The 22,244-nt window shown below is 46.5% G+C and overlaps 1 protein-coding gene across 5 annotated transcripts in view; it reads left to right on the top strand.

Moving 5' to 3' along the window:
* Positions 1–19,219, top strand: part of SCYL1 (SCY1 like pseudokinase 1) — an 88,307-nt gene extending 69,088 nt beyond the window's left edge. For 4 of the 5 annotated variants that reach the window (XM_029611616.1, XM_029611614.1, XM_029611618.1 and 1 more), the window contains 3 exons: positions 3,168–3,449; positions 17,257–17,332; positions 17,636–19,219. In XM_029611616.1, the coding sequence (XP_029467476.1) occupies positions 3,168–3,449; positions 17,257–17,332; positions 17,636–17,760 (483 nt within the window). In that variant the 3' untranslated portion in view covers positions 17,761–19,219. The remainder of the gene's footprint in view (positions 1–3,167; positions 3,450–17,256; positions 17,333–17,635) is intronic. The other variant, XM_029611617.1, reaches the window with a different exon arrangement.
* Positions 19,220–22,244: the final 3,025 nt, after the last annotated feature.

The raw sequence follows: 22,244 nt of genomic DNA, 5'->3' as shown, positions 1-22,244 counted from the left end.
GACTCTCTTACTTGATCAAGGAGATTTGCAGTACTTGATCTTCTCGTGGGTGCTTAAGCTTTGGAAAGTACCTTACTCATATACCTTCTGATGTTTTTATGATTTTCAGAGTATCTTTTTCTTCTTTCTGCAAGTGTGTTTTAGAATTTTATATAGTTCTGTTGTTCATATGATTAGAGTATTGACCATTATGGTGTGATATTGGGCTTTATTGGGAAGGCCGCTTATGGAAGTGTCATGCCTCCATAGCAAGTGTGCTGGTGGTAATGCACACTGGCTGTTTAGGGGGATCATTGATTAATGGGGGGGGGGGGGGATGAGAGAGGAGAGTAGGATTTAAGGATGGGAAACAAATATTTTGGATAGGATTTAGCTGGACTTTTAGAGCTGTTTATTTGGTGGAGTCGTTCAGTGGCTGATATCAAAATTATTTTGTTAAATGTGAAGGGTCAAAATTACCCAAGGAAAAGACAGCTGCTGTTAAGTGAAGGCTGTGCCTCAATTTGTATTGTTCAGGAGACCCATTTCAGGAAACAAAAGGAGCACCCAAGAACATAAGAAATTGCCATATTGGGTCGGAGCAAAGGTCCATCAAGCTCAGCATCCTGTTTCCAACAGTGGCTGATCCAGGCTACAAGTACCTGGCAAATACGCAAAAACTAAGTATATCCCATGCTACTGATTCTAGTAATAACAGTGGCTATTTTCTAAGTCAACTTTATTAATAGCAGGTAATGGACTTCTCCAAAAACGTATCCAAATCTTTTTTAAACCCAGCTACACTATCTGCACTAAACACATCCCCTGGCAACAAATTCCAGAGTTTAATTGTGCGTTGAGTGAAAAAGAATTTTCTTCAGTTAGTTTTAAATGTGCTACATGCTAACTTGATGGAGTTGCCCCCTAGTTCTACTATTATCCAAACCTTCAACACGAAAAAACTATTCTTCGAAATGGAAAAGGTTTGCCTTGTGGTGCACACAAAAGGACATAGACCCTTTCTCCTGCCCCACACCTTCTCTACTAGACTATTTATGCCATCTTTCAGACTCTGGTCTCCAGACCTCATCTGTAAGAGTACATTTAAGTGCAATCTCAGCTTACCATAACAAGATGGGAGATGCACTAATATCCATACAACCTCTTGTTAGTAGGTTTATGAGAGGATTAACTCACCTTAAACCACCAATTCGGCCACCAGTCACAGAATGGGACCTTAATCTGGCCTTAACAAGGCTCATGCGTTCTCCTGTCCTGTAATCCTAAATTTCTCACATGGAAGACTATCTTCCTGATAGCCATTACATCAGCTAGAAGGGTTAGTGAGTTACAAGCACTTGTCACGTATTCACCCTATACAAAAGTCCTACATGACATAGTGGTTCTCCGGACAAATCCAAAATTCCTCCCCAAGGTAGTTACGGAATTCCACTTGAACCAATCCATAGTTTTGCCTACATTCTTTCCAAGGCCTCATTCTCACCAAGGGGAACGGGCCTTACATACCTTGGACTGTAAATGTGCGCTAGCATATTACTTAGACCGCACTGCAGTCCACAGGAAATCCACTCAACTCTTTGTATCTTTTGATCCAAACAAACCGGGTAAAGCAGTGGGCAAACACACTCTTTCCAACTGGCTAGCAGATTGCATACAGTTCTGCTATGAAAAAGCAGGCCTTCCTCTCCAAGGGCGAGTAAGTAAGAGCAATGTCAACCTCAGTAGCACACTATCGTTCAGTGCCAATTCTTGACATATGTAAAGCAGCAACATGGAGTTCTCTTCACACCTTTGCAGCTCATTACTGTTTGGACAAAGAAGGACGACAAGATTCAATCTATGGACAATCTGTCTTAAAGAACTTGTTTCCAGTATAACCCCAACTTCTTCTACATCCAACCTGCTGTGATCTTCGGCTGCCTCGTTTTCACCAACAATACTTCAGTGTTGCTTCACTACAAAATGACTCAGCCTCTAGCTTGCTAATCACCCATATGTGAGGACTAGCATCCTGCTTGTCCTGGGATAAAGCAAAATTGCTTACCTTGTAATAGGTGTTATCCGAGAACAGCAGGATGTAGTCCTCACGAAACCCACCCACCACCCCGCGGAGTTGGGTCCGATACATTTTATTATTTTATTTTTTGCTAAAGCTTATTGCTACATACGAGACTGAAGGGAGACCCCTGTGGCTGAGAATATCATGGCATGCTGGGCATGCTCAGTGGGCTCAGAGTGCCAGTCAAAAGTTTCTAGAAACTTTGACAGAAAGTTTTCCGCAACAGGGCTCCATCAATGACGTCACCCATATATGAGGACTACATCCTGCTGTCCTGGGATAACACCTATTACAAAGTAAGCAATTTTGCTCTCTTGAAGCTTTTTAATTCACTATTGAGAGACCCAGTACTTCCAAGATTAATGAATCTTGCAGGCATTAATTTTTTACCAAAACTGAGTAAAGATTCTACACTTCATAGTTTCTTTAGACTCATATCCTTACTCAATTTGGATTAAGCTGGGAAAGCTCTCTTTGGAAAATGTGGACCAGTCTTGTTTTATACCTGGGGGAGGCATGAGAGAATAAAGTCCCATTGGTTCTACTATCGGTTGATGCCGAGAAGGTCTTTTACAGAGTACATTGGGCTTTCATATTCCAGGTTTTGAGGAAGATGGGCTTGGGGGTCACATTTTTTGGTCTGGCTACATGTTTTATACTCTTCCCTGAAGGCCTGAATTAAGATAAATGGGAAAAGCTGTCCTGCATTTGATCTGGGTAGGGATACCAGACAAAGGTGTCCATTTTCCCCCTTATTATTTGCATTGGTTATAGAACCATTGGCAATAAAAGTAAGGCAGATGGGAGATATCCAGTGTATACAAGTAGCACAACTGGTGTTTAAAATCTTTTTTTTGCTGGCGATATTTACACACAGGATCCGAGCCTGAGCAGAAGGCAGGTCTCCTTTAGTCAGCACACAGAATCCCAGCCTGAGCAGAAGGCAGGTCTCCTTTACTCAGCACACAGAATCCCAGCCTGAGCAGGTCTCCTTTAAATTCAGCTACATAAGTGCCCATGTAAAGACCACAGGACTCTACTACCTTATTCTACCACGATTAATGCTTCTGTATGCTAACACTGCATGCTATCTGCTCTGTTTCTCCAGTCAGGCACCACAACCACTTCTGGGACACAGAGCTCCAAGTGGAATGACTTTAACTGGATGGAGAAGGTAGAAAGTAGGAAGTCAGCAGTGGATGATGACTGGGGCAGTGGCTGGCAAGTGGAGCAGGCCCCCAGGCAAACGACACACAAAAAAGCCCCCACCATCCCTGAAGGGACCGTTCCAGCCAGCGAATACAACTGGGACACTACAGGCGGCAAAAGCAAAGAAGAGGACTTCTTCTCAGCACTGACTGCACGGCCAGTGTCCTCCAGCCAGTTAACGGTAGGAAGAGATGCTTGGGACCAGAGCCCAGGCAAGAGAATCAGGCCCCGAGTAGTATAACTGTCATCAGCTACATTGCAGGACTGAGACAGGAGGTAGTGAATGGATTCAGGGGCATATTACAGTGCTGAGATACATGATAAATGTCTTACTGGGTCAGATCCATGGTCAACCAGAAATTTTTGAAAACCTTTTTTTCTTATTGTCTCACCTTACCACTTCAGAATGCATGGGTTTTATCTCCCTGCTAGCAGTTGGAGACAGAGCACAACTGTTTTGCTGGCATTACCTTATATAGGACAATATGAAACCTGCAGCACTTCCGTATTCTCTTGTCTCCAGCAGATGGTGGAGGTGTAAAACTTGTAGCTTGGACGTTTGAAGACTTGCGGCTGCTGGGGGACTTGCTTCAGTGGTACCCTAGTTGAGCATGGATAAGCAGGGGTCGCCAGTGGCTCTCTTCTGACTTGATCCTTATCTGTGGGGTGATGGTTTGAAAGCCAGAGGAGTTCCCTCTCCTACCCAATCCTCCTTCCACGTTTCGACTTCCCTGGTCAAGAAGGAATCTGAGGGCTGGAGTGCCCACAGTGTTCCAGTCAGGGAAGTATAAGAAAATTATTCCTTACCTGCTAATTTTTGTTCCTGTAGTACCATGGATCAGACCAGACAGTGGGTTATGTTCCCCTTCCAGCAGATGGAGTCAGAGAAAAACTTGAAGGGCATCCCCTTATAAGCAGGTGCACCTTCTGCGTCCCTTCAGTATTAAGAATATCAAAGCATAAAGGAGAGCATTGGATAACTCAAGCAAACCTAGAAAACGATTAATAGTGAACGAGTATAAACCTTGATAACAATAAACTTGCAAAGAGAACCCTTAGAAAACAGCCACACTAGTGACCCCAAACAGTCAGCTGAAAGACAATCCCAACCCCATGAATTCTTAGGGTGTCTGGACTGATCCGTGGTACTACAGGAACGAAAATTAGCAGATAAGGAATAATTTTCTTTTCCCTGTACGTACCCGGATCAGTCCAGACAGTGGGATGTACCAAAGCTTTCCTACATAGGGTGGGCCCCGGTTAGCCCTGTTCGAATGATGTGAGTGCTAAAGGAGCCAAAACCCAGTGATTGGAGATTTAGACGATAGTACCGCGCAAAGGTGTGCAGCGATTTCCATGTAGCCGCACGGCAGATCTCTTGAGGAGAGACCGCCTGGCTCTTGGCCCAGGAAGTGGCCGGGGTGTGGAGTGAGTGAGCCTTAATCCCCGCTGGAGATTGTCGACCTGCTCCCACGTACGCTGAGGAGATCACCTCCTTCAGCCAACGCGCGATGGTGGTTTTAGAGGCCTTGTTGCCCTTCTTGGGACTGCTCCAAAGGACAAAGAGATGGTCGGATAAGCGGAAATCATTAGTCACCTCCAGATAGTGAATAAGGACGCGCTTGACATCAAGTTGGCGGAGTTCTCTGAATGCATCATTCAAGAAGGATGGAAGTTCCACCGATTGATTCACATGAAAAGACGATACTACCTTTGGGAGAAACGATGGAACCAAAGTCAAGGATACTCCCGAATCAGTAAAACAGAGGTAGGGCTCCCTGCACGAGAGAGCCTGGAGTTCCGAGGTCCTGCGGGCAGAAGAAATGGACACCAGAAAGGCTGTCTTGAGCGTAAGATCCTTTAAGAGCAGCATGCTTTAGCGGCTCAAAGGGCGGACTGCTGAGGATCCGAAGTATCAAATTTAGGCTCCAAGAGGGGCATAGGGCGTGTACTGGAGGCTTCACATGCTTAACACCTTTCAAAAATCGTACTATGTCAGGATGAGAGGAAAGCAGAGCCCCGTCCAGATGTCGAATGAGGGAGCCAAGGGATGCCACCTGAACCTGCAGGGAATTGTAAGCCAAACCGTTCTCCAGGCCTCGCTGTAGGAAGGATAGGATTTGGGCTACTGAAGCACGATGTGGAGATATGCATACGAACACACACTAGGCCTCGAACACCTTCCAGACCCGGACATAGGAGAGAGATGTGGAAGTTTTCCTGGCCTTGAGGAGGGTCGAAATAACATCCTCCTGGTAACCTCGTCTTCTCAACCTGTGCCTCTCAAAAGCCAGGCCCCAAGACAGAAGCTATCTGCCTTGTCGAAAAATACAGGACCCTGATGCAGAAGGTTCGGCAGATGTCCCAGACGAAGAGGGCCATCCACCTTGTGATTGATCAAGTCTGCAAACCACGGTCTTCGTGGCCATTCGGGCGCCACTAGGATCACAGGTTCTTGGTGGAGTTCTATTCTCCAAATTACCTTTCCCACCAGGGGCCAGGGCGGGAACACGTATAGCAGGAGGTGTCGCGGCCATTGGAGGACCATTGCATCCACCCCTTCTGCGCCGTGCTCCCTTCTGCGACTGAAGAAGTCCGGTGCCTTCGCATTCCTTTGAGTGGCCATCAGGTCCATGTGAGGTGTTCCCCACCGGCGGAAGAGAAGTGTCACTGCGTCCTCAGAGAGTTCCCACTCCCTGGGATCCTGAGTGTTGACAGCTTAAGAAATCTGCTTGGACATTGTCCACTTCCGCTATATGGGACGCCGCTAGGCGAGAGAGGTGAAGCTCCGCCCATGCCATCAACTTGTCCGCTTCCCGAGACACATGACGGCTTCTTGTTCCTCCTTGCCGATTGATGTACGCTACTGTGGTCGTGTTGTCGGAGAGTATCCTTATGACTTGATGATGAACTAGAGGGAGGAACGCTTCAACGTGAGACGAACTGCTGTGGTCTCCAACCGATTTATCGGCCATGTCGCCTCTACTGACATCCACTGGCCCTGAGTCGATTGCATTTGACATACAGCCCCCCAGCCGGAGAGGCTGGCATCCGTGGTGATGATCACCCACTACGGGACCTCCAAGTTCACTCCCTGCAGCAAGTGCTCCAGACTGAGCCACCAGATCAGGCTGTCCTTGGTCAAATCTGACAGCGGCAGGAGGACTTGAAACTCCTGGGACACTGGCTTCCAGCGGGAGAGTAAAGCTCTCTGCAATGGTCGCATATGCACAAAAGCCCAAGGAACTAAATCGATAGTTGAAGCCATAGATCCCAGCACCTGAAGATAGTCCCATGCCGTGGGGAGCGGAAGGCAACTGAAGCGTTGTACCTGGGAGATGAGGGACCGGGCCTGGTCCAGGCGAAGAAAGACCTTGCCCACACTGGTATCGAAGTGTGCTCCCAAGAAGTCCAGAGACTGAGAGGGAGTGAGGCTGCTTTTGGCGAAATTGACGATCCATCCTAGAAAATGGAGAAGTCGTAGGACTCTGTCGACAGCCTGCTGACACTTGTCCCTGGACTTCGCTCAGATGAGCCAGTCATCCAGATAGGGGTGTACAAGAATTCCCTTCCTTCGCAGGGCTGCCTCCACTACCACCATTACTTTGGTGAAAGTGTGGGGAGCAGTCGCTAGGCCGAAAGGTAGGGCTTGAAACTGAAAATGTTGGCCGAGAATCTTGAAGCGCAGAAAATGCTGGTGCTCCTTGAAGATAGGAATGTGCAGATAAGCCTCCATAGGGTCCAAGGATGCTAGAAACTCCCCTTGGTGAACCGCCGCAATGATGGATCGCAACGTTTCCATCCGGAAGCGAGGAATCTTGAGGGCTCTGTTGAACATCTTGAGATCGAGAATTGGACAAAAGGAGCCTTCTTCCTTCTTGGGGACTACGAAGTAAACGGAATAATGGCCTAACCCTTGTTCCGCCGGAGGTACCGGAAGGATGGCTCCCAGAGCTGGGAAAAGGTCGAGCGTCTGACACACTATGAGCTGCTTCTTCACTGGGCTGCATGGAGAGAAGAGGAACCTGTCCCTATGGGGACGAGAAAATTCTAAAGCATAGCCATGCTTTAGAATATCCAGGACCCAGAGATCCAAGGTAATCTTGACCCACTCCTCGAAGAAGAGGGAGAGACGTCCCCCTATCCTGGGGGTCGAAGAGTGGGCCAGCACACCTTCATTGGGAAGATTTGGAAGGGCTTGCCTGGGAGAGGTTATCCCAAGCTGGCCTTCGACCCTGAAAGGAATGAGACCATGATTGGGAGCGAGATGAGGGCGGCCTCTGGGAGACTGGTCTGGACTGACGAAAGCGTCGCTGCCCTCTGAAACGGCTTCTGGTGGATCTGAACATCCTGGAGCTCCGTGGCCGATCCTCAGGCAACTTATGCACCTTATTCTCTCTGAGGGATTTAATGATCTGCTCCAGATCTTCTTCGAAAAGCAACTTCCCCTTGAAGGGCAAGACCCCAGCTGAGTCTTGGAGAAAGAATCCGCCGACCAATTCCGGAGCCAGAGGAGGCGCCTAGCAGAGACCGCTGAAACCATTGACCTGGCCAGCACCCGGAGGAGGTCATATAAAGCATCCGCCCCATAAGCTATTACAGATTCCAGTAGTGTGTTAATTTTTAAAAGTCTGCAGAACTGAGTGTTCTGCAGACTTTTAAAGAACTGAGAGTTTGTATTTAAAAAAAAACAACAAAAAACCCCCCAAAAAGTAGCCAGAAGCTAGAAATAAGCTAGGAGCAGTGTATATCTAAGTAAAAAGGTTGAAAGGTTCAGTTCAGTTACTCACCTTGGAAAGGTGTTGAGGTAGTGTGATTGGGTTGAATAGGTATCAACATTTGTTAATCAAGAGAGCAGTAAGTCACTCTGGCTGACTAACTGAAGTTAGACTGTTTGTATTTCCCAACCCTCCCACCCCTCACCCACCCCACCCCTAGCTCATCCCTTAATTTAAAGGCAGGTGCCACTTTCACAAAAAAAAAACCCATCAACAAAAACTTTATTGAGAATTCGATCAGACCCCGGTAGGCCACTACCAGACATATAGTTAATTCACTAATACATTTAAAGGACGTTAGACACATTCCTACTCTCATAGCATCCTAAAACTTAACTAGGAACTGATCAAAATTGAGATGAAGGCAGCAGTCCAGCAGCAAGAGGGGGGCTTCCCAGTCTTTTGCATTGAGTGTCACATGTATGATTTTTTACCCACCGGTGAGAAGTTGTATGTGTGCATGCGATGCAAAGAGCTCCTGGCTCTCAGAGGACAAGTCCGATCTCTGGAGGCTAGAGTGGCAGACCTGGAGGAGCTGAGGCAGACAGAGAGGTATATAGATGAGACCTTCAGGGACATAGTAGCCAAGTCCCAACTTCAGACTGGCAGCCCTGGTGCTGCCTTGGAGGAAGAAGGTCTCATGATGGGAGAGCATCAACCGGGTGCAGCAGAAAAGGATCCTGCAGTGAGGACCTGCTCTCCAGGTGATGCATTGTCCTTTCGCACTGAGGATATCTCCCCAAGGCCTACTGCCCAGGATGGAAGGGTTAGGTCGGCCGTCATAGTTGGTGATTCGATTATTAGGAATGTAGATAGCTGGGTGGCTGGTGGGCGTGAGGATCGCCTGGTAACATGCCTACCTGGTGCGAAGGTGGCGGACCTCATGCGTCACCTAGATAGGATTTTAGAGAGTGCTGGGGAGGAGCCGGCTGTCGTGGTACATGTGGGCACCAACGACATAGGAAAATGTGGGAGGGAGGTTCTGGAAGCCAAATTTAGGCTCTTAGATAGAAAGCTTAAATCCAGAACCTCCAGGGTAGCATTCTCTGAAATGCTCCCTGTTCCACGCGCAGGTCCCCAGAGGCAGGCAGAGCTCCGGAGTCTCAATGTGTGGATGAGACGATGGTGCAAGGAAGAGGGATTCAGTTTTGTTAGGAACTGGGGAACCTTTTGGGGAAGGGGGAGTCTCTTCCGAAGGGATGGGCTCCACCTTAACCAGGGTGGAACCAGACTGCTGACACTAACCTTTAAAAAGGAGATAGAGAAGCTTTTAAACAAGAACAAAGGGGAAAGCCGACAGTCGCTCAGCAGCGCATGGTTCGGAGAGAGGTATCTTCAAAGGATACTAATGATGCAGTAGTGAGGTAGTCTGGATGTAGCAGTCTCGGGACCATCGACAGAGGGAACCCTTCTTACCCCATTGGTATAGGGGACTTCCGATGTTGGTTTCCCAGCAAGGCAATGCTGTAGATGAGACAGACTGAGAGTTAGATTCCTCACTGGATGGTAGCTGTAGGTAGGTGATTCCACCAGGCTGAAGTAGATGGTACTGGCTCCAAGGCAGGGAGAGCAGGCCCTCGAGGAGCGAGAACCTGATCCCTGTAAGGCACCTGAAATAAAGCAAAGGGCCCCCGAGGAGCAGATACCCAGGTTAGTCAATACCCTGAAGGGCAGAGAGAGAGCTTTCAGCGGCAGCACGGAAGCGGCAGGGTAACTAAGATCGGCCGAAACCAATCCTTTGTTAACTCAACGAGCTAGCAACAAAGTACAGGCTATATACCCGGATGGCGTGACGTCACTTGAGGGGAACACCCCCGAGGTTCGCACCAATGCTGGAATAAAGACGTGGGTAGCGCGCGCGCACACCCTAGTAGAGCCTTGGAAGGAGCATGGCGGGAGGCAGCACCATAGCCATTCCGGGGACGCCGGAGAGGGCGGCTTGTAGACTCGGTGGAAGCCATTTTCCCAAGGTAAGTGGGAGGAGCCATGAACAAGGTGAGGCAAATGGGGCGAAGCCGTCTAGGACTGATGGACGCAACACTTGGATTGGCCCAGCAAATTCAGCAGCAGCAGGAGATGCTTAATCAGGTAACTGGCCATGCAGGCCCAACTTTCAGCGCCGGCTCCTGCCCAGGTGGCTGCTCTTCCAGCTGTCCTGTCCATGTCTCTGGACCCATGGCATACCTTCCGCTGCCTGCCAAGTATCTTGGAGATCCCAAAGAATGCAGGGGCTTTATTAGTCAATGCAGAATGTATTTGAGTTCCGGGCAGCCCTCTTCCCATCAGATTGCACTGGGTGACCCTGCTCTTGCCTGGGCCTCTTCTTGGGGCCTTGGTTAAAAGGTGAAGATCCTGTGGAAGTATTGACATGGTTGTTATGGGCAAACTTGGCCCATGGAAGGGGAGAGGCCCAGTTATCTTGACGTAAATTCACGTAAGCCCACAGAAGGCCTTAAGGCATTGATTCACCTGCCCAGTTTGTCCATTGCTTTGAGGGTGGTATGTGGAGGTGAAATCTAAAGTGATTCTGAATTTTCAGCGCAGGCCTTTCCAGTATTGGGCAATGAACTGAACTCCTCTACCTGAGAGGATGTGACATGGTAGCCAATACAAGCGGAAGATGTGTTGAACAAAGAGTTTTGCTAATTCAGGTGCAGATGGGAGTCCAGGAAGGGGAATGAAGTGCGCCATCTTAGATAATCTGTCCACAACCACCCATATGGTGGTATTACCACTAGAGCGGGAAAGGTCACAAACAAAGTCTGTGGCCATATGGGTCCAGGGTTTTGTGGGGGCTGGCAGTGGCTGTAACAAACCCCCACATTCATGCTCTGACACTTTTATGCATGGTGCCTATAGGTCAGGACCCTACATAACATTGAACGTCAGTCTTCATCTGTGGCCACCAATAGTGTCGCACAATTAGTTCCAGTGTCTGTGTAATGCCAGGATGACCCAATAGCCGGGAGTTGTGTGCCCACTCAATAATTTTCTGACACAGGCGACGGGATACCAGCATCTTGTTGGGAGGAATTGTGAAGATGATGGCAACCTCAATTTTGGCTGGGTCAATAATGTGTTGTGGAGGTTCCAGGGAGCTCTGTATCGAATGACCATGAGAGTGCATCCGCTCGCTGGTTCTTTCAGCTGGTTGGTACCGCAACTCAAAGTCAAACTGATTGAAGAATAACAACCAGCAGGCTTGCCTGAGGTTCAGACGTTGAGCCTGTGCCAAATGCTCAAGGTTCTTGTGATCTGTATAAATGGTTATTTGGTGCTTGGCCCCTTCCAAAAGATGTTGCAATTCTTGCAAGGCTAGTCTAACTGCTATCAGCTCATGATCACTGATCATATAATTCTTTGCTGGAGAGAATTTCTTAGAAAAATAGGAGTAAGTCATGAGAGTACCCTTAGTGTTATGTTGTAGGAGGACAGCACCTACCCGAGGGTAGAGGCATCTACCTCCAGAATGAAAAGTTGAGATGGATCTGGGTGATGTAAGTAGGTATCAAAAGTGAACTCCTTCTTTAGCTGTTCAAAGGCTCAAATGGCATCTGAGATCCAATTCCTGATGTCTTCACCCATTGTAGTAAAGACTGTGAGTGGAGCCGCCAAGGTGGAATACCCAGTTATAAATTGCAGTAGTAGTTTGTGAAACCCAGAAAGTGTTGAATCACCTTGAGGCCTACCGGTCTAGGCCATTCTGAGATGGCATTTAATTTCTCAGGATCCATCTGAAAGTCTTGACATGACATGATGTTCCCAAAAAGGGACATTTTTCTTACTCGAAGATACACTTTTCTAACTTAGTGTAGAGATGATGCTCGCGTAGCCTTTGCAGGAACTGTTCACATGGTGTCAGTGCTCAATGATTTTGAAAAGATCAGGATGTCATCTAGGTAGACCACCACTTGGGAGTAGAGGAAGTTCCTAAATATCTTATTTACCATAAATTAGAAGACTGCAGGAGCATTGCATAACCTGAAGGACATTACTAGATACTCATAATGTCCATTGCATGTGTTAAAGGCGGTCTTCCACTCATTGTCTTCCTGGATTCGGATCAAATTGTATGGTTCTCAGAGGTCCAACTTCATAAATATTTGTCATCCTCATGAACTCTAATTAAATTGTATGCATTCTAGAGATCCAATTTAGTAAACACCTGTGTACCAGGCTGCTGGATCCAGTGGCTTGTGGCCACATGAGAGTGGCTGAGTGCCACATTTCCTAACAGGGAGCCCTAACAGCAGTTCCAGGGGAAACACTCTTTGTCTTGGTTACTGTTCCAAGGACATTTTCCAAGGTGATTGTTGTGGTGCCGGCAATAGCAGTGGCAGCCAAGGAAGGAGTGCTAGTTCATCCATACCTAGACAATTGGCTGATCCATACGAAGTCTGAAGGGAGGTGTGTGGTTCAACTTCTATCTAAGTTGAGTAGTACATTTTGGCAAGAGGTAGGTAGTGCCGACTCAGGACCTTGGGAGTACACTTCATTATGCATACAAGGGAGAGGATTGCCAAACTCACCATGCAGATTCAGAACCTGTTGCAGCTGAGGTCTCCCAAAGTGTGGGATTCTTTTTAGGTGCTGGTTCCATGGCGGCAACTTTGTATCTAGTACCTTGGGCCAGGGACTGCATGCGGCCGTTACAGAGGTCGCTGTTGGAAAGTGCAATCACAGGACTTCGAGATGTGGCTGGCATTGACATGAAAGGCCAAAGCCAGCCTGGTATGGTGGCTTTCCATCCAGAATCTGCCCAGGGGGTATGCCCTTGGAGGCCCCAGACTGGGTTGTCGTGACAACGGATTCCAGTCCAACTCGCAAAAGCATCATGCTCTGTCAATCGGCTAAAGACGAACAATATGGAAAGCTCAGCAGGAGTTCTGTCCCATTGTGTAAGTAAGAGCAGTAAGAGTGTTTTCAGTAATGCAACAACAAGAAGGCACGAGAAGTCTCCAGTGGCCACAGAAGCATATCTTTTGTTCCAGTGGATGGAGGTACATCTTCAAGTGCTCTCAGCCTTTGATATCGTCAGAGTGGGGAATATTCAGGCAGACAATTTTAGTTGTCACACCTTGGACTTGGGAGTGGGAACTGGCAGATACAGCCTTGCTTTGTTAATGTGCAAGTAGGGCAAACCAATTGAAACCTCATGGCCACATACAGAAATTCCAAGGTAACACTGTTCTACATTTGAAGATAGAAGTCTGCTTCTGTGGGAGTAGAAACACTTTCTCAGTGATGACCTCATTGAGACCTTCTTTGTGTTCACACCATGGCCAATGATAGGACAGGTCATTCAAAGAATAAAAACTCAGTAGGGTCAGGTGCTCTTGGTGGCACTAGACTGACTCAGGCATCCCTGTTATGTAGATCTCATGAGACTCAAAGTGGGAGAACGTCTGAGGTTCAATCATGTTCAGATCTGTTATAGCAAGGACTGTCATGGAGAATATAGCTCCCTTTTTTCTTGGCTGTACTATTGAAGAAGGCTGAGGCTTGACTATTGAAAGATGGCTTGAGGAATAAAGGCTATTCAGAAGAGATGGTGACCACTATTTTTCATGAAAGGAAAAAATTCATGGCATTGGCTCATATCTGTGTCAGGAAGGTTTTTAGGATATGGTGTTTGGAAGCAGATATTTCCTTCTTAATGGCTTCAGTCTCTTTGAATGGCCTTCAGAAAGGTTTAGCTTTGAATTAATTGAAGGCTCAGGTGGCTGCTATTATCTGCTTCTGGGGGAAAGTTCAGGGGATGTCCTTAGCTTTACACCTGGATGTTTTTTTAAGTAGTGCAAAACATCTCAGTCCTCCTCTTTGTAAGGACATTCTTCTTGGGATCTTAATTTGGTGCTTCGGGCCTTGTGCAGTGCTCTGTTTGGACCCAATGGGAAAGCATTGATTAGAAACTTAATGCTAAAATCTTCTTTCCTAGTAATAATTTGTTCGGCACAAAATATCTCAGAGTTACAAGCACTGTTGTGTAGAGATTCATTCTTGAAGTTTTCAAAGGCTGGAGTTTTGATTCATATGCTTATATCTTTTTTGCCAAAGGTGATCTTGTCGTTTCATTTAAGTCAGTCAGTGGAACTTCCTTCGTTTAAGAGGAGTGATACTATGGGGAAGTTTGAGCATCTTCACCTTTTGGATGTTAGAAGAATATTGCTCAAATACTTGAAAATGACCAGTTCTTTTAGGACATCTGATCATTTGTTCATTCTCTTCAGAGATCAGAGGAGAGGAGATGCAATTTTAAAGGTTACTATAGCCAGATGAATTAAGGAAGCTATTCATTTGGCATACATTTCTAGAGATTTAATGGTGCCCAAGTATATTTTAAGACTCACTCCACAAGGGATCAGGCAACTTTGTGAGCAGAGCTGCATTTTGTTTCACCGACAATCTGCAAGGCAGCAATGTGGGCTTCCTTGCATGCTTTCTCCAAGCATTGCAGGTTAGACATGCAAGCTAAAAGGGTTGCCTCATTTAGGAAAAGCATCCTGAGAGCAGGATCCAGAGTAAGGGTTATTTGGGGACATCCCATGCATTCTGGACTGGTGTAGTGCGACGATAAGGAAGGAAAATTTGATTTCTTACTTGCTAATTTTCTTTCCTCGAATCCTATTAGACCAGGTTTTCTCCCAATTCAATTGACATCCTGCTTTATAGTGTATAGCACTGTCTTGAATATCATTTGTTTTTTTCATGTTGTTTAACACATAGTTATTAAGGGCCATGTTAGGTTGGAGGCCCATCTTTAACTCCCCTGCTCGCTGTAGGGGGATAAAATTTAAAGTGCTCTTTGCTTTGCTATTGAAATGCTGCAGGCTTCACATTGTCCTATATAGGGTGATGTTTGCAAAGCGGTTGTTGGTATCTGTCTTCATCTGCTGGCAGGAGGGTAAAATCCTTGTGATCTGGACTGGTGTGGTAGGATTCAAGGAAAGAAAATTAATAGGTAAGAAACCAAATTTTTAAACCTAGCTCTACTACTAACCTTGAACACATTCTCTGACTCCAAATTCTGCAACTTAATTGTGCATTGACTGAAAACCACTTTATTTTAAATCTGCTACTAGTTAGTTTCATGACATGATTCCTAGTCATATTACTATTTGAAAGTAATTCTTCTGCACTACACATGATTTTATAAACATAACATAAGGCCTTCCCAAACCTGTCCTGGTGACCTCGCAGCCAGTTGGGTTATCAATGAATATGCATGAGACCAATTTGTATGCATTGGAGACCCAGCTTATGCAAATTTATTTCATGCATATTCATTGTGGATATCCAGAAAATTCAACCAGCTGTAGGGGTCACTAGGACAGGTTTGGGAAACCCTGGTATTGTAGGCAGAAAGAAACCATCTGGCCCAGTTATTCTGACTACACTGCTAAAGATACATCCCAGCTTTCAGTCTTAGAATTTGACCACCTTCAAGATATTGCTCCTTATACAGGATTCTTTTTTTTTTTTTCTAACTTCCTTCTTGGTGTGCAGCCATATTGGGTAGATTAGCATACAAGGTTCCCTCTCCTGTGCCTACCTTTCTCATATCTATCCTCAAAGGGAATAGTGTATCCCCTGTTGTGTAAGAACTCACTATTAATCACAACCTCTGTCCCCTCACAGTCATCTCTTTTCCATTCTGAAGAGCCCTAACCTGTTTAGCCTTTCTTCACAAGTGAGCTGCTTCATCCCCTTTGTCATTTTTGTTGCCCTTATGTGCACTTTTTCTATTTCTGCTTTATCTTTTTTGAAATGGGGTGACAAGAAATGCTTACACTACTCTAAAGTGCAGTTGAGGAGGGGGATGCTATAGGAAGGGATGCAAAATCTGCCTCTTCCCTGGTCTATGTGGAATCATCTCGGGAGACCAGGGAGCCAGGCCCTGTTTAGAGGAGATGAGCTCTGCTATCCTATCAGGAGGTGGCATTTTCAGCCACCATGTGACTGTGAAGCAACTTCATGATTCTTGCCTCTCCCCATCCTCTAGCATGCATCATGTAGGAGGTGGAGGTGAATGATAGCACGTTGGACAACTTCCTCATCCTCTGGTAGCCGAGCTGAATGCCGGCTACCCTGCTTTCAACTGCAGGACCCTGTTTAACTGTGACTGAAAGCTGCAGTTGGGCTCAGCCAGCAGAGCAGGAGGAGAATGCTTCCATTCACCACCTACTCTGTGCAGCCTGATCAGCACTGATATGGGGATGTTATAGTTTGGAAAACATACGCTGGCATAATTGAGCATCCATCTGCCGACCCGTGGGCGTCAGCAGGAATTAATGCCAGTCTTTGGGCAGGCGTTAATTTTTGAAAGTAAAATGTGCGGCTTCGCTGCACATTTTGCTTTCTGGATCGCGCGGGAATAACTAATAGGGCCATCAACATGCATTTGGCGCTATTAATTTCGGGGGCTAACAGTGCACTCCACCGGACGTGCTAGTGTCCCTAGCACCTTTTTTTTTACTGCGGGCCCTCATTAACATATTCTTCCCCCCTGAATCATGCGCACAGGAGAGTGGCCTGTGCGCTCGCCCACTCTCCCATGACTTTTACTGTATCAGCTCGTTACCCCCTATATCACATTAACACATCCCTGTATCCTTTCCCCCTTTTCTGCAGCTCAGTTCAGTAAGAAATACTCCATACCTATTCACCCCTCTTGTATCTCAAACTGTAATACATCCCAACATCCATTCACCTCCCTGGATCTCACACTGCACCAGAGCGTACTGTACTGTATCGGCCTGTATAGAGATACTAGAGGGTTGAATGGATATGGAGATGTGTTAGTGTGAGACACAAGAGACTTAATGGATATGGGGATGTTATAGTTTGAGATATTGGGAGATGTGAATGTATATGGAGAACTTGTTACTGGACAGAGATACAGGAGGGAGGTGAATGGCTTTAGGGATGGTGTTACAGTATGAGATAGAGGGGATGAATGTGTATGGGGATGTGTTACAGTTTGAGATACAGGAGAGTTGAATGGATATTAGAATATTTGTGTCTGGACTGAGATACAGGAGAGCATAAATGGATACATGGATGTGTTATAGGGCTGAGATACAGGAGGGGAGTGAATGATATGGGGATGTGTCATGGGACTGAGATACAGGTGAGGATTAAATGGATACACCTCTTTTTAATATTGATATTGAGGTAATAATGAGTCAGTTCTCTCTCTTTCTCCTGTAGAAAGTCGAGGCATCCTACGGCATTGAGGCTACTGGAGACTGGGGGTCTGAGGAGAACTGGGAGTCACTGGATTCGGGTCAGAGTTTGGGAGTATTTAATCTTCATGCATGAATGTGTGCTTCTGCTTTGATGTTATTGAGTATAGTTGCCATAAAATAGTCCCTTCTTAAAGATTACACTTTGCTTTCCTCTCTTCTGTCTGTCTCTGTTCTCTTATCTCTTTGTTTGTCTGGCCCCCGTCTCTCTCTTTTGTTCACTTGTTTTTGGATTTTAGATTCAGTCTTTAATGCTCTGTTTGGCCTGTTCTGGCCTTGCGGCAGCTACATGTGTGGAGAGGGGTTGCCCCTTGTATGTGACCTAGTCTCACTATTGCTTGCAGGGCCAAGTAAAGCTGAGCTTGCTCGGAAGAAGCGTGAGGACCGGCAGCGCGAGATGTATGCCAGGCGGGCTGAGCGGAAGGCTGCCAGGGGTCCCATGAAACTCGGAGCCCGTAAAGTGGACTGATGATTTTTACCCAGGAGCCTCTGCTTGGGCTGAGGACTATACCAAGGAGGGAGAGCTCATGATTTATTCTGACTGTGACTTCTCCCCTCCTTCTGCTTGTGATTCCTAAGGTTTGATCCTCCTTTTAGGAGAGGGATGGAGGGAGAAGCCTTTTTAACAAGAAACCCTGAGTTAGCTCTAGTGATGGCAGCAGCAAGGTGGGGGATAGCAGCGATCTCATTGCCTTCCCTTATCTCTGGGGCCCGAACACAGTATCTGCAAACCCATCATACTCCGGCACACTCAGCAGAGCTTCTGCAAACCTGCTGGACCTGCCTGGATGAAGAGGGGGACAGGCTTAGGCTAAGCTACTGTGATTCAGGGCTGTAGCCATGGGTAGGCTGTGCCCTACCCATAGTCCAGAATGAGGCAGCAGTATTAGGCCAGAAGGAGGTGGAGGCATTGGCTGGAAGAAGGCAAAGAGAGTGTTTGTGTAAGTGAGAAAATTCATCTTCACACCTTCACCCCTCTAGTCCCAGTCCATGTTAACTTTATGTCCTACCAAAACGTCAGTCCTGGCAGCACCATTAAAGTAAGCTAAATCATGAAGGAAGGGGCTGCAGGTTTCCTAGCCAGGTCTGAATGTGTTCTGAGTACAGCCATCTCGGAGCAGTCTCCTCTATACTTCGCTCTCCACCAGAGAAGGGCAAAGGATTCAAGGACAGAAATCTACCTTCATATAATGTGACTTTTCTGTAAATGTTGCACTAGCACTCTCAGACCAATAAATACCAGCCCATACAAAACAGATCTATGGGTGTACCTGCTCGGTGTCTCACTGCTTGGATTTATCACAGTTCAGCTTTTAAAACTGAGTTCAGCCAGTAAATTATTTATATATATATATATATATATAGATAGAGAGAGAGACACACACACACACAAACACAGTGAGCTGGGAGTCACAGAGCAACAATGCATACCGAGGCAGAATCCAAAAAGGCCATTTATAGACAATGAATATCAAAGAAAGGGGCATTTTGAAAGCAAAAACAAAAATCTCTCTACTATTGAATTTAATAGGACAAGAAAGGAGATCGAAGGAAAAATAATTTCTGAGGGAGAGAGGGATGGGCAGGAGGAAAGAGGGGCAATAACCAGAGATACAGGAAATGCTGAGGGACAGGTAGGAGCAGAATAGAGGGAGTAAGTTAATTTAAGATACGATCAGAACTGGGAATAGCTGTAGAAGGAAGTGAACAGTGATATGTGAAAAACAGTTTGGTTATGTCATACTACCCTTGTCTTGGGGTGACATATGAGGACCTGAGCCACATTTATGGACTTGTTATATATGTGGAAGATCTTCAAGGGTACTGGCTTTTTCTGATATTTAGGATATTTATTCTGTACAAATGAGAGCTCTATGTTTGTCTCTTTGTATAACTGATCAGTCACATAAAGATCTGCTTTATATTCATTTTGCTTTCTGCTTACTTGGAGTCCTTTATGGTACCTGGACAGGTGTCGCATGTTGCATATATAGCACCCATGGTAATAAATATATTTTCAGTATGCATTTTCTGAATTGTCAGGTGGTAAGAAAACTGGGTTTGATTCCCAGTGCCAGTCTTCTGCTTCCTGGGTCAGCTGGGGATGCAGCATAGGAAGCATTCACGGTCACTTGGCTTGGGGGGGTGGGGCAGTCCAAGCCAATACAAAGCAACACCTAATAACCATATTCAGGCGGAATGAATGTAGGTTTCTGAAAGGAGCCACCCAGCCCAAGACTGTCACTGCAGTGACTGTGCTAAGTGAATTGGGAGGAGATCTAAAATAGAAGAAATATCCGCAGGCTGTTGTGAATGAAGACTCATGATGCCAGATGCCAGCCTTGGTTCCAGTTGAGCTGGAAGCCCAAAGGAACAGGAGGTAACTGGTGGACAAAAAAAAAAAGGTTATCTCCTTGTGTTTCAGTTTGAATCCTCAGCTGTCAGTCACTTTATGTCCCTGGCTCTTTCAGTGTATCCTTGGTTCAGATCAGTTTATATTCCTGTCATGTTTCCTCTAAGCTGCATGTATGTGCACAGCTGTGCATGAGTTAGATTACTCGTACACACAGCTACTGTTCAGCTGCACACATTTTGACAAAACTTGCAAGCCAGTGCTGCTAATCTTGTGCATTGTGAGAACAGCAGCCAGGAAGTGCTGACCTGCAAGCTTTAAAAATGCTTGGCGTCCCAGCACAGGGCATCTGATGGAGCCTATCCTACCAGCTGTAAAAGATGGACGGAGGAAGCCCAGTTCGCTAGTGGAGCCCATCCCTCCAGTCAGCAAAGAGACTGAGAAGGCCCAGGGCAGCTGGTGAAGTCCATCCTGCTAGCCACTGAAGAGACAAGGCCTGGGGCAACTGGCAGAGCCCACATCACCACTCTGAAGATGGAAGGAAGAGGCTCAAATGTTGCTGTAGCTGAGAGAGGGCTGCTTGAGAAGGTAAATAGGGAGGGGGAAGCAGTCCTATTCTTGTGGTGGGAGGAGGGGGTAAATCTGTGCCACTACCAGCAAGGTAGCTCTGTACTCTGGTGTTGCACAGCTGTGCCCTTGATAATGGCAGAGTTGCATGGTGAAGATATAAGTGCCATGCTGGGTGAGATCAACTGGCTATCAAGCTCAGCATCTTGTCTTTGATGGTGGCCAGTCTGGGTCACCTGGATCATCCTAGAAGTAAGGTGGAGACACCCAAGTCTATCTGGCTAATAATTGTTAGTAAATCTGTCTTCCAGAAACTTGTCCAAACCTTTTTCAAACTCAGCCGTTTGAAAGGTCCAAAGTGGTATAGTGACACTGAAAGGTGAAAAGGATCAATGTGTGGAAAGAGACGAAGAAAAAGCAGAAATATTAAACAAATACTTCAGCTCGGTGTTCACTAAGGAAGACCATATAGAAGGACTGTCGCTGGTTGTTAAGGCTGTGGATAGAGGTGGATCTGACGAAACCCCATTTATGAAAAATAATGTATGGGAAGAGCTAGGAAAACTGAAAGTGGACAAAGCTAAGGGGCCTGATGAGATTCATCCTAGGATTCTTGAGGGAGCTCAGAGATGTGCTGGTGGGTCCACTGAGAGACCCGTTCAATAAATCCCTGGAAACGGAAGTGATGCCGAGTGACTGGAGAAGAGCAGTTGTGGTCCCGCTTCACAAGAGTGGGAGCAGAGAGGAGGCTGGAAATTACAGGCCGGTTAGCCTCACCTCTGTGGTGGGAAAATTAATGGAGACTCTGCTGAAAGAAAGGATAGTGAACTACCTACAATCTGGTGGGTTGCTCGATCCGAGACAGCATGGATTCACCAGGAGAAGGTCCTGTCAGACAAATCTGATTGATTTCTTTGATTGCGTGACTAGAGAATTGGATCACGGAAGAGTGCTCAACGTGATTTACTTGGATTTTAGTAAAGCCTTTGATATGGTCCCTCATAGAAGACTCATGAACAAAATGAGAAGCTTAGGAGTGGGTGCCAAGGTGGCGGTGTTAAGAGGAGTGCCGCAGGGATCGATGTTGGGACCAGTTCTGTTTTACGTCTTTGTGGACGACATTGCGGAAGGGATAGAAAGTAGAGTTTGTTTGCGGATGATACTAAGATCTGCAACCGAGTGGACACGCCAGAAGGAGTGGAGAGAATGAGATGTGATTTAAGGAAACTTGAAGAGTGGTCGCAGATATGGCAACTGGGATTTAATGCCAAGAAGTGTAGAGTCATGCACCAGGGATGCGGTAATCCAAAAGAACTGTATGCGATTTGGGGGGGTGGGGGGTGAAGCGCTGCTGTGCACGGAACAGGAGGGAGACTTCTTCCTTTCCTAAGAGACAAGGAGATACAGCTTTGCTAGAAATCATCTTCCCTAAAATTGTCCTCAAGATAATCCCATGCCAAAGAAATCAAGTTCTTAACTGATCTATGTAAAGGAAAGGACTTATTTGGCCTACATAGACTGGTCATGATGGGATCCTCAGTAGAAGGAAGACCTTCATCCACTTTCTCCTCTGCAATGTTCAGGACTCTCAATAAATGAAAAATGAATGAAGAAAGCTCCTCTTCTGAAATAAACAGACTATAGCATAGCCACCTTCCTTCTGTGGGTGGATGGGGGAAGGGTGATTACAACCCCTTCATCCTGCCCTTAAAATCTGCCAGGAACCTATCTGACCCATTGCTTCCCCCCTGTCATCATCCTCTTCAACCTTCCTCATCTTCTTCCCCCCAGAGCAAAGTACCTGACAATGGGAACTACTGAAGAGGGCCCCAGAACCATTTGTCCAATGCCAAAAAGCCTGGTGCAAGCACTTGAGAAACTCAGTGGATATTACTGTCAGGCCAGAAGGCCCCTGCAGCACGCAGACACCAGGAGTAAGACTGCAAAGGGGGTTTATGTAAATGCAAGACATTTCCTGTCTTATGCACGGCCGATGAATCAGTGGTAAATAGATAGGAATAAGGCTTGATCAG

Source organism: Rhinatrema bivittatum, chromosome 8 (genome assembly GCF_901001135.1).
Source record: "Rhinatrema bivittatum chromosome 8, aRhiBiv1.1, whole genome shotgun sequence".
Lineage (NCBI taxonomy): Eukaryota > Metazoa > Chordata > Amphibia > Gymnophiona > Rhinatrematidae > Rhinatrema > Rhinatrema bivittatum.
This window is presented reverse-complemented; position numbering and strand designations above follow the sequence as displayed.